Source organism: Acomys russatus, chromosome 10, assembly GCF_903995435.1.
Source record: "Acomys russatus chromosome 10, mAcoRus1.1, whole genome shotgun sequence".
Lineage (NCBI taxonomy): Eukaryota > Metazoa > Chordata > Mammalia > Rodentia > Muridae > Acomys > Acomys russatus.
In genome coordinates this window covers 69,608,398-69,621,463 of record NC_067146.1, presented here as the reverse complement: position 1 = coordinate 69,621,463, position 13,066 = coordinate 69,608,398, and the positions used below count along the sequence as shown (strand labels likewise).

At 47.4% G+C, this 13,066-nt stretch overlaps 1 protein-coding gene across 1 annotated transcript in view; it reads right to left on the bottom strand.

Moving 5' to 3' along the window:
• Nucleotides 1-2,457: 2,457 nt before the first annotated feature.
• Jazf1 (JAZF zinc finger 1) overlaps nucleotides 2,458-13,066 on the bottom strand; it is a 289,737-nt gene continuing 279,128 nt past the window's right edge. The window contains exons 4-5 of the mRNA XM_051152349.1: nucleotides 9,670-9,839; nucleotides 2,458-2,910 (exon numbers count right to left, since the gene is read on the bottom strand). Coding sequence (XP_051008306.1) covers nucleotides 2,734-2,910; nucleotides 9,670-9,839 — 347 coding nt within the window. The 3' untranslated portion in view covers nucleotides 2,458-2,733. The remainder of the gene's footprint in view (nucleotides 2,911-9,669; nucleotides 9,840-13,066) is intronic.

Genomic DNA, 13,066 nt, shown 5'->3' with positions numbered 1-13,066 from the left:
GTGTACTTTTTCCAGCCTCACAGGAAGTTTGTCATACAATATACTTGGATAAAATATGCCTCCCATGAGGCTTTGGGGCCATGAGATGACTTAGTAAAGTGCCTGCTGTGCTGAGTTCTAATCCCCAGCACTCGAGTAAGAAAACCAGATGTGTTGCTGGGGAGCTGGTAACAGGAGGTCCTTGGGATGTGTTGCTCACATCTCTGAGCTTCAGGTTCAGTGAGACACCCTGTCTCAAGGTGAAGACATGACTGAGGATGACATAGGATGTTTACCTATGACATTTCTCCTGCAGCTAATCAGTATGACCCAAGCTAACCTGAAAGTAGTCTTTGACTATTAAAGTACTGTCAGCGACACCAGGCTACCCATCTTGATGTTTAACTGAATCCTAAGTAGGGTTATAGCCCAAGCTTATGATATATTATTATTTACAGGAAAAGTATGCAAAATATAAGGGAATAGAATTTTTACGTATCATCTAGATTTTGAAAAATAATTAGGAGCCTAAGAGAACAGGCACAGGAAAGATGTTTTAGTTCCGCAGTAAACTTGATGCAGTCTCTCGCAGCGGAGCTAATTAAAATAAAGAGCCATGTTTATTTTGGGTCAGAGGCAGTTTATTTTAAATGTGATTTCATGTACATTTATTAAGCAGCTTTTCTTGACAGAAATTTTGAGTAAATTGCCTTCAGTTCTGATAATTTTGTTGCTTTCAAACTTTATGTGCTCTGTCCCCAACAAAACATATGAAAATATAATTTAAAGCACGGTTTTCACAGACACGGTACAATACATTCACTACACGCGGTGTAACAAAGTACCCTCCCTCACCTGCTTAGTAATACTGTCACATCAGAGAAGTGGAAGCTGCGCTCATCACTGAAGGGCTTCACATGCACAATGACTGTTCATGACTGCAGCTGCTCAACTACTGATCCTGCCTGCAGTTTCTCACACTAGAAAGAGCAAAGCTAACTAAAGAATTGCTGGCCTAAAAGTTTTTGGTCGACTGTAGGTAGATATGGAGCAAGTAGGGCTTACTTTCGCACCAACTTATGAGTCAATTCTGGATCATCCTTTTAACACCAGGTGGGCTAACACTGTATAGTCAGGACCAAGACCACTTTTCAGAGCTGAGGACATCTTTACTGGGCAGCAGCTTTATAAATACCTTAAAATCCCTCATCATGGTGAGGGATTAGGCAGAAGCTTACCCGTCCGTTTAACAGAATTGTCTTCACAATGTGAGTAACCGAGGAGAGCACTACTTTCTAGCCATGCGTAAGATTTCATTTAATGAGAACATGGGAAAAAGTTATTTAGAGGGAATTTGAGTTTGCTTTTCACCAATTTGTACTGTGTGCAGTTAGCTGTGTCAAAGCAACTTTTATTGCGTATTAGGCAACTGGTGTACTCTTGTTTAAAGAATAGCACTTGGGAGAAAAGAACACTCAGCACATGATGGTACTGTCGGCGAGAGGAGCGTCAGGAATGATCCAGATGGAGGCCACGCTCAGTGGGCTGGGTCAGTCACTCGTGGTTGACCACCTGCTGCAAGAAGCACTTAATTGTCAGTAAGGCTTATTTTCATATTCTGGCAAAATGTTTTCTAAAGCTAAACAGACATTTCTAAGGAAAATGCAGACACAATGTAATGAGGAAAGTGCCATTAAAAGAAGTCAAAAATGAACACGAAAGGGGGCCACAGGGAGCTTAACAACGTTCCTCTTTCAAACAGGTTTTAAATTTTATTTCTGATTGCAACCCACAGGTCTCTTAGGGCCATAGCTGCAAGACTTGGCAGCGTCTAAATAAAATTGTTGGCAATAGAGAACTACAAAGTGCTTTAAAGCCTCATCTGTTGATGAAGCAGTAACTAAATTTCACACACACACACACAATTTGCACTTAACGCACTTACGTATTTCAAAGTGTTTCCTAACATTTCAGGGGAAGGTATTTCAGACACTGGTATCTTGGTCCACAAGTAACATCAGGTATAAACACCGTGTCTTACACCCAGCAGGCACTCAATGAGTATGGTAACAATGAGCGAACTGAGTCCTTTGCGCAAAGATGCCATTTAGAACACTGAAACGATTGATAAGTGCGATGGCAAGAGTTTCAGCTTTTTAAAGGGCAAGATAACAACAAAAGCACACCTTTTAATGCATGTTATTTAAATATGAAAATATTTTAGCATATTATGTTAAACATTCTTATTTATATTTCCATTACCTAAAGTCTTTCTACTCACACATACTAACTCCATTATGTAAGGCATGGTAACCAGTTTGATAATGAAGGTATTATTTTGGTTTTCTGTGAGTTGATGTGTTGAAAAGCTTCAATCACATTACAATCTTGAACAACATCTCAGTGCCAGCCCCTCCTCTCCTAGTTGACGTCACTGCACTATGGCTAAACAGTATGCAACATGCCCTTAATTCTATTTTGTTTTGGGGGAAAATGTGCTGGAGAACCTAGAGCTTTTTTGTTTAGCACCTTATATCAAAGTAATGAAAATGGGTATGACGATTACATGTGCAAATGTACAAAATCATTACCTCTACAAAGATACATCATTCCAAAATTACAGAAAAGTTTAAAGCATGCATTTAATTATTTCTCATTAAAGGGTTGCTGAGTGCTTCCCCTGAAAAAAAGGTGGCTGTTTTCAAAATCAGCAACTGCTGGTGAGGATTTCTTGGCACAGTTCTGACCAGCACATTACTGCTGCATCTTCCTGATCATCTCGGCGGACACCGGGGGATGGAAATTGATTGTGTGGTGCCGCAGGCCCTGAGCTGTCTTGTAACTCTTCCCACACCGGCATTTGAATGGTTTGCGGACTCGAATTTGCGTTCGGTGACCATTCTTAGCATGGTACTTTATGCCGTTCACATTCTGTGGAGAAGAGAAAAAAATTACCTATTAGGAGAGTCACTTCGCACATGTCCTGTCACACTTGGCGAACCTCAGCATGGGTTGGGTTGCAGTGAAGTAGTCCCGGATGGCATCTGGAGAGGGTGGGCATGATGGGGGCCTGGGATGTATATACCAGGTCTGCGTAAGGAAATTAACGGCACAGTTCCCTTGGTTTCTTGAAGGCTTGCTTCTTGGGTATATATAAAGTTTTCTACTTGGAAGAGAGTTAGTTGAAAATCCTATGAGTAGTTCAGAGTGGTCAATGGAAGACTTTCTGAAGAACACGGCAAGAAGCCGGCTAGGACCGATTGACTGTAAGACATGTTAGCTGTGCTAAGTTCCCTGCCACACCTCACCTGGACTCTGACATAGCTAGGCCTGCTTCAGCATAGTTGGGTGTTAAGAGGCCATAGAACAAAGTGCTGATTGGAGTTCTTAGCAGCAGATAAGAGGCTGGATGTTCAGATTAGCAGAATGCCCCAGAACCCCTGTGGGGCAGCTTAAAACTGCCCAGAATTCCAGTTCCAGGGAATCATACCGTCTTCTGGCACAAGCAGAAACCTGCAACTGCACACAGACCCTCTTGCACACATAGAATCAAGGATAAAAATAATTGTAAAATGTTACTTGCACTGCACCTTTTGTTTTTGCATTACAGTCGTGCACTATGCTGTAGTGGGCATTAAATTATGGCAGTGAAAGTAGCATTGTTTCATGGGGTTAGGCTACCCTTTTCTATTAAATCTCCTAACCGTTTGTCCATTGCAATTAGGTTTCAGCATACTTTATGTACATTTTTAAAAAAGAATTGTTTCTCACTTTGTACCTAGCTAACACCCTGACTCGAAGCAGAGGCCATGGAGGGGTGCTGCTTACTGGCTTGCTTCTCATGGCTTGCTCAGCTTGCTTTTTTTATAGAACCCAGGACCACCAGCCCAGGGGTGACACCACCCACAATAGGCTGGGCCCTCCCCCATCAATTGCTAATTAAAATGTCCTACAGCCTGATCTTACAGAGGCATGTTCTCAATTGAGGCTTCCTCCTCTATGATGACACTAGTTTGTGTTAAGTTGTGTCGTAAAATTAGCACACAGAGTTCAAAACAAGACAAACCACAAACTACCCCTATGCTCGCCACCACTCATGTTGTCAAGGTAGAAAAAATGAAAATAACAGAGAAGCAGGAAGGCAGCGTGACTGCAGCCACTGTGTGGAGAAGCTTTAGCTCCTCGCAGGCTTGAGTTTTTTATCCGCCAGGCGGGAAGATTGAAGCCAGGCATTTAAAGCCTGCCCCACATGAACCCAGACAGCTCACCGGGAGGGGACATGAATCCAGCAGGCCCTGTGGCCTTTTCCTGCCTGTTTCTGAAACACACAGCCACCTCATACAGCTTCTGGGAAAGTTCTCAGCTGCTAAAGAACCCAGGGTAGCCTCCCTGCTGCTGTGATTTACCAGCTCCCAGGTGTCCGTAGGAAAGTCTTACCGCAGCATGTGAGTGTGTACATGTGTGTATTGATCATAGTATGCACACATGTGTACAGATCACATTGTGTGTGACGGGCATGTGTGTGTGTGTGCGCGCGCGTGTTTATGGGCATGCAGAGGCCACAAGAGGTCTATGGGCTAGTTTGCTTTATCATTCTCTGTCTCACTCCCTTAAGACAAAGTCTTGGCCTGGGACTAAAATGGCATGTGGCCAGTCCCCAAAGTTTTCCTGTGTCTGTCTCTGGCTGTGCCTGCGTGTGATGGGTGCTGGGATCCAAACTCAAATGTGTGGTCAGCAAGTACTCTCACTCACTGCACCATCTCTGTAGCATCAGATTCTATTCTGTTTTCACTTATATATTTTTATTGTGTGTGTATACCTTGTGGAGTTCCAGGAACTTGTGAGCTGCCCGATGTGGGTACTGGTAACTGAACTCAGGCCTCTGGACAAGCAGGGAGTACTCTTAACTGCTGTGCCATCACCAGCCCCAGCTCCAGATTCCTGATGACAGGCTTCCCTGCATGTCCACTCATGTTGGCAATACAATGCAAGGCCAGAACTTCTAAGAGTCACTCAAAATTTTTAAGAGATTTGTTTTACTGTGTATGCAGTGCTCGGCCTGCATGTACACCTAAGTGCCAGAAGAGGGCATCAGATCACATTATAGATGGTTGTGAGCCACCATGTGGTTGCTGGGAATTGAACTCAGGACCTCTAGAAGAACAGTCAGTGCTCTTAACCTCTGAGCCATCTCTCCAGCCCCAAGTCACTCAAATTTCTAATGACTCCGATCTTAAGAGTTTTTGCCCCTCAGAAACATTAACAAGATGCTCCAGTCCTGGATTCTGAACAGAGGTGACGGGGGTTACCTTTTAAAAGGACAAGGAAGTTCACAGCAAAGTCTAGCACAGAACACTGGGTGCTTGATGTCACAGATGAACAACACTCATTTTAGGTGAGGAAAAGACACCCATGGCCTGCCTTATGGAATTGGAATGGGAGTTGGGAATGGCAGTTGTAAGTCTGTATTTCCTCAGGTACCCTCCTAACATGTCAGGCACTGCCCAATTCAAACACATAACTGGTAGTCTTTGGCACATCTAACTGAAGGGCTTGGGGCTCCAAATAGTCTTGGCCCTGGGCTAGCTAGAAAGAAGGTGATCCAGGGGGGCTAAATAAGGGCATACTTAGGTGGCCTTTTCAAACCAGGCTGGTCAGCAGAAAAACCACACAGGCGGCTCCAAAACTTGTAGTCCATAGGAGACCTGAGGTCCAGATTGATCTTTGTTATAGGTACTTCAACCCACACATGTGCAGTATGTGGTGCCCGGGCAGAAAAACACTCAGCTCACTGAGGCCCTTGCTGCTGCATGTGAAGGAAGTGGTGAGGGCTTTTGGGGATTTTGGTAAGAAAGAAACGTGAGAAAGCAGCAGCTGTGGTGAGCTGTGGTTAAAGGGGAATCATTTAAAGCATCAGTGGGGATTCTTAGCAGCAGCAGCATTGCAGAGGGACCGATCTTTTGCCTCCGTGGCAACCAACAGCTACTGTGCTGAGGGCTGGTCAGGCAGAAGCACACTGTTTCACATGCTCACTGCGCATGCCTGTATGTAGAAGGTTCAGAGAGATGTGGTGGGACTGCTGCACTGCTCACTGGAGAGGGCTCAGGACTTAGTGTAAGCGTATCCAGCGTATCTATGAGAGTCCTTCATTGTCAAGTATTTCTCAAGAATCCTGTTGGCAGAGTTTGATATTTCCTAAATTAGTGCTTATGTTTTAGGAGATGTTAGAAAATATTTCCTGTGGAGCTGTGGGTGGGACCCAGGGCCACTGCACACCTTAGGCAAGTGTTGAGCACCGAGCCACAATCTCAGTCTAGGACACATTTCTAAAAGGAAAATTAGGGCATTAAAGGAGCACATGACAGTTCTGTTTATTTACTGCCGAGCTCCTGTCGCTTATGCCCCCATCAGGGTTTCCGAGAGATCTGAAGAGACTGGACCTATTTGAGAGCCCCCTCCTGGGAGTACCCCAAGCACCTCCTAGATTCACTGCTGTGTGGGTAGCCTTCCTGCTGCATCCTCAGCAGGGACACCTGGGAGTGGCTTGCTTGGTTTCACATCTCTTGTCATAGAACACTTAATCCTCACCGCTAGAATATACAAGTCATCAAGGAGGAAAACCGAGTGCTTGGACTTTTTCCCTGGGAGTGGCCGCAGTGGTGAGGTCGGCTGTGGGTCTCTGCTCTTCAGCTCCAAAGCACAAGAGTGAAAACTGCACAGAGGTGGGCAGGGAAGGGGTCAGCGCTCTTGGCAGGAAGCACTTAGGAGGGACTTGGGAAAAACCAAAACCAACACACACACACACACACACACACACACACACCCACCACCACCACCAAACAAGCACCAATCATGCTGCCATGGCAGGGTGCCAGGGGTGAGGAGAGCCATGGACCCCTCCTCTTCAGCTGTTCTGTTTTTACTTCTGAGTTTTGTTTTGTTTTTTTTTTTAAACCACACCAGGGGCCTACGCTGGGTGCCTAGGAGGGACTCTGGGCTGTAACAGAGCACTGGGAGAGGTAAGAGCTGGTGCTGGCAGCCTGACAGAGGCAGGAGAATTGCAGTAGCAGGTACTGAGGGAGACAGGAAAGGATGGGGGCACAGAAAATGGCCGACTGTTGTGCCGAAAGCAGTTGCACTGCAGACATGGAGCTTTCAGCTCTCCCTCCGTCCATCCCACCTTCTCTTCTGGGGAGAGTAAAGGTTAACCATTGAAGTCAGTCACTCAGTGGCCTGGAGATGGTACCAGAGGATCTGCTAGCAAAGCTTTACTAAAGGCCATTCGTTTCCCTGGCCTTATGCATGTGTTGCCTTTGCCTTCACATCTCTAAAAACCATTGTTCTTTGTTGGAAGATGATGGTGCAGGCTGGGACTCAAAGCCCTCTCTGAAAACTGCTTACTCATTCCTTGTTTCCTATGTGCACATATATGAAACATACATGTTACTAAACTCTTTGTGTTTCTCCTTTTAGCCTATCTTTTATTAGTTATTGGCATGGAAGGAATATTTCTTCCCAAAGTTCTGAAGGGAGCAGCCTAGGTAAAGGACAATGCAGGCACCATGTACTCTTAATGTGGAGTCTAGAAACTTAGATGGAGTGACGAGAGCTACTCCAGACTCAGAGGCTAACTTGTCAGAGACTCCCTGCTGAGGGCAGCCCAAAATTAAAATCTGACTGGTCTTGAGAATAAGCAATATGGCTGCCCCTATGGACTCTGTCTGGTCCCAGAGCACACAGTCTAGTTGCTAAGCTCTTGCTTCTAAGAACACAGTGACAATGAATTAATTCCATCACAACAGCTCTGCAGCCATGAGGGAAGCTCAGTGTCTCTTGGGATGTGTGGCCAGGAGTCTCTTCTGTGGTGCATCGTCACTAGGTGTTCTGGCTCAGAAAGGGAAACACTTCTCTCACAGTGATTAGGGCCACGGAGCATGGATGTGCCCTGTCATCTGTTAGGTAATGTACCTGGAGCGGATCAGCTCCAGCACAGGGTCGCTACGTTTGCCTTAAAAGGAGAGAACATTCAAGCCCTTGTCAACGCAGGTAGAGAGAGTTAGAGGAAGATAATGCTGGAGACCTAAAAAGAATAAGGTAGAAATGGCTTAGGGCACAGAATACAAACAAGAAAAGAATGTAGCTAGAGTTGAGGAAGGGTGCCCAGAGTGAAAGGGGGAGCTGGTATTGCCTCCTTCCTTGTCAGGAGTCCCCTCAATGTCAGCTATTACTTAGACCCCTCCGTAGTATGGCTGGTGTGCAAGGCTGCAAGGCTCTGCTCACACAGTGTTCAGGCCCATGGGAGGAGGCGATGAGAAGAGCTGCTGCCAGGGAGAGAATGGGCCCAGCACACGCAGGACAAACACAGCTAAACAGATGCTCCCTGGCTGGCTGCCCTCTGGGGTGCTCCCATCTCTCTTTGCCCTTTGGTACACTGTGCTGTGTTGGAGGTCCCTTGCCTGTGCCTCTAAGCCTTGATACAGAAGCTGCACATGTGTGTTCTGTGACGTGTGCTGACCTGGCCTGAGCCACCCTTCAAGATGGCATCTCGCAGCTCTGTCCTGGGGTTTGCAATTTTGTTAATGAGGCCATCTGGCAGATCACAGGGCAGGGAGGTGGCTCACGTCCCTTGGTGATGCTGTCATGGGCTCTGCATGGTAACAGCAGAGGTTAAAGCACTGAAAAATTGTTCAGTTGAGTTCAGAGACACATATTTAAGGAGCAGTGTGAGAAGTGCTCCAAGCCTTTAAAACTAGTCAGCCTGCGCAGACTAGTCAAGTCTGCCAGGCATATCTGGGGGGTTTCTCATTTCTACCACAGCTGAATTTTAAAGAGCTGCTAACACCTGTGGGGACTTCCTGCAGACATTTCTTCTTGTTGGTTTCTTTTACTGTTTTGTCCTTACCAGTTTTCTCAGTAGAAAAGTTAGTGGCACAGCACTCAAGTCATCTAGTGGTTAGGACTGTCAGACACAGCAGGTGGACACAGAGGAGAAGCTGGGGTGAGGGGGAAATCAAAGCATTTCTTCTCCAGGTCTTTTATGGGGAGTGAGAAGAGGTAAACACCCTGCCCTGTTTTCCAGAAGGCTCTGTAAACTGCCTGGGGCTTTTACAGGCCCTGCCACCTGGAAATCTGTCCACTGAAGAAAGGGTTTGCTTCTCTGATGCTGGATGGAGCGTAGTCCTGCATGCTGAGCCCGGACCCCACCACTGATGCTCCAGCTACGCTGACAGGCTCCTACTATGACACAGCATGCTAAGAGGACCCACCCAGAGGCCTCCTACAAATGAGCCCTTCAACTCTAATCTCCCACACAAGTCAAAGGAGAAAACCCGAGCCGATCCCTACTGGAGGGCACTGGGCACGTGTGTGAGGACCTTGGGACCCATGAGCACAGGAGAGGAGGTGTCTGTATCCTTGGCCTGTGGGCAGGCTCTCTTTAGAATTGGGAAAGGAGTGAGCCAGACATGGCGGCTCATGCCTGTAATCCCAGCACTTGGGAGGCAGAGGCAGGTGAATCTCTGTGAATCTGAGGCCAGTCTGGTCTACAAAGTGAGTCCACAACCAAACCAAACCAACCAAACGAACGAACCAACCAACCAACCAACCACCGGATTGTGAAGGGGTGGCTGTCTTCCAAGGGCTCCTCTGGCAGGCAGTTACTCCTGGGGAAGGGAAGAGGCCTTTCTTTACCTTGTATCTCTTCTTACACCCGGGAACCGGGCAGGCGAAGGGCTTCTCTTCCCCTCCGTTCATGCACATGGAACTAAGGATTGCTTCTGAGCTGATGGCACTCTCTGTGGTCCAGGACTCATCGCTGTCTGACTCCTCGTAGTCCACCTCCTCCTCGTCATACTCGCTGCCTGTGAAGCAAAAGAGATGTGCAAGGACCATCAGAAGCTGCCACTTCCCCACAGGCCTGCCCCAGCCACGGGACAGCAGGACCAGGGTAAAAGCTTCAGGAATGCCCAGCTGGGAACTCGCGGAACAAAGCCTTCCTTACGTGATGAGATGGTAGGTAGGCCCACCTGTGGCCGCAAAGGGACCAGGAAGGCTGCAGGGGCCCAAGCACAAGCCATCAACGATGACAGACCCCGTCTCAATCTACACACACGCTAGATCCAGACACGGACAGAACTCTGTCCCTTGGCTTTCTGCTTTTCTAGTCTAGAAAATGCAAATGGCTCAGGGAGGAAATTACACATCATACACTTTGGCTACCTGCCCTGAAGATGGGGTGCCTGTAGAACCTTTAGCCTATGGAGGCTACTGTGGAACTAGATCGGGGCTACCCCACGCCAAGGAGCAAGGAAGGCAGAGATGCTGAGAGCTCTGAGGTGCAGGTCTGGCTTCTGGTAGAGAAAACATTCCTTCCCCACCGACCTATCTCATGGCCTTCTAGCCACACACTTCCCAGCAGGCCTGACTTGAATGGCCACTCCGAATGGAAGACAAATCCTTTTCTATGCCTAACGATGAAAGAGCTTTGCCTGGACTTGAATTAAGAATCGGCTTTTCTGGCTTCAGGACAGCTGCGATGGAGAACCACTTCAACAGTGGTCCCATTTTACTCTTTTTAATGAGGGAAGCCCAAAGCCATTTATTTTGCACTCTTGCACAATACAACCCTGAAGGACATAATTCTACAGATCATAAACAGTGTAAAATAATATGTTGACAAGTCCTAATGCATTTACAAGCCCCGTGGAATAAATAGGAATTATAGCACAACATTAATAAGAATTATATGGTAGCAATTACAGTTGTGAAGTCCATCCCCCAGGTGTGGGACTAAATTGCACCAGGGGCCTGCCTCGGTGCCCCATAGGCTCGCTCTGCAACATCAATTATTTCAACACCAAATATTGGCACTTTTATTGGGTTTCATTTTAATAGGCATTAATAAGACTGTTTGAAGAGCAGTTGAGCCAGCAGCCAAGGACGCCATCATCTGAGGCTGAAAGTTGAAAAGGTCCAGGACAGAGGGGACTGTTCACTTACTGAGTGCCCGCTAGGTTCCAAGGAAGCCCTATGCCTTATCTCACTAGGTCCTGCAGTAACTCTCTGAGGTGGGAGGAAGCTGAGCGGGTGGAGATGTGTCTGTGCTCTCTAGCAGCGGTGAAGGAATGCCACTTTCTCCTGGACTGCCTCCCTAACATAGCTCACCACAGGGCCCCTCTTCCTTCGCGTTTGCTGGCTCTTTACTGCTAACTCAGGCAGAATCCAGGCCTTTCTGTTTTTGTGCCTGCTAGGAGCTCTTGGGGGAGAGTGGGGGGTGGTAGAGAGTAGGGTAAGAGAAAAGGTTTGACTGAAACAAGGCTTCAGGATGAAAAGTGGGTTTAGCAAACCCTGTTGTACTTGGCTATGACACCCACAGCCCCCTAAAATAAAAGCAGAGTGAGCTTGGAAATGCTCACACCTGCAGACTGAGTGCCACTTGGCCACAGCTTTCCTGGTCTGTCCTGAGCAAACCTCTATGGCGGTTTCTAAGTAGAGCATTGCATAAGATGCTTAACTCTTACACAGAGGTCACACACTACTGTCCTTTAATGTGCTGCCGGCCGGCGAGAACCTATACTATGATTTGGATGGGTTCTTCATCAGGACTTCAGAAGTAAGCCTGACTGATTTAGCCATCTAATTGGGCTAATTTGTCTACCTGAATACCAAGAACCACTCAGCATTTACAACCTGGGGGTGGGGGGGGGGGAGAAGGTGGGGAGCCCCCTTAATGAAGCCCAGTAGAAGATAAAACTTGAAAACTAAACTGGATCAAAAGGGACCAGACCTTGAGGTGGCAGGAGAGAGGGAGTGCTGGGAACCACATGGGCCAAAGCCGAAGCAGACATGCAGGGGTGCCATGATGTAGGGCACTTTCAGAGTCAATGGTAGTGTGAGGCCAGGAGGAAAGCAGCTCCGAGGCCCCTGGGCTGGGGAAATGTGCGTGTCTCCCTAGTCACTGGTGCACCGCGGGCCCCAGGGGACTGCATGGAGAGTGCAGTCTGAGCACGGCCTGTTTACGGTTAGTTCTCTCCTAAAACAAAGAACTGTCAAAGCTGGGCTCCCTGCGTTCTCACGCAGGCTTTTGTTAGCTGAAGGACAGGCTACTTGCTTATTTGTCACAAAAGTGGTACAAACATCTTCTTTGTAAGTTTAATTTAAAGACTAGTATTACTGTCAGCAGCACACCAGCACAGGAGGCTGGCGTGCAGTAAGAACTCAGATAAATGGATGACCGTATCGGCAAGCGCTCATCCTGCTGCATGTACAGAAGGAGTGCCTTGTGCACTATATGGATGAAACATCCGACACTTAAGACCCTGTGGCTGAGGCAGGACATAGGTGGGACTTCCGGTAGGCTGTGGGATGTGAGGAAGACAGATGCATGGTGCCAGAGCTCAGGTAACCAGCCACGTGGCAAAATGTAGATTAGAAGCATAGGCTATTTTAAATTAGGAGCTAGTTAGAGAAGGGCCTAGCTATACGGCCTAGACATTTGTATAATCTTCAATGAGTCACAGGAGTCATTATTCTGGGAGCTAAGGGCAGGAGGAGAAAACCTACCTCCTACTACATATGCATGTCACAGATAATGCTTTTAGAAAAGCCAGTTCAGAAGCTGGGTTTAGTGGTGCACGCCTTTAATCCCAGCACGCAGGAGGCAGAGGTGGGCTTCTATGAGTTTGAGGCCACCCTGTTCTACAAAGCAAATTCCAGGATAGCCAGGGCTACATAGTGAGAACCTGTCTCAAAACAAACAAACAAACAAACAAACAAACAAACAAACAAGTTCAGGAACTAGGGAAAGGAGGAAGGGGAGAGGAGTACGGGGGTAGCACGCTCAAACTACATTATATACTTGGATGAGGATGGCTTCCTATGATTTTATAGCATCTTCATAAACAAAGAGGAGGCAGGAAGGAACCCAAAGAAGCCAGCCCCGTGTGCCTTGGCTCGGCAGTGCTGGGGGAGTGTCTCCTACCCAGTGCCATCGGAGTCCAGGCACGAGGCACAGGCTGGGCCCATGTGCTGCCCGTGACAAGCTGGCTATGTGAGCCCAGGCAAGTGACACCTCTTTGAGCTTCTTAGA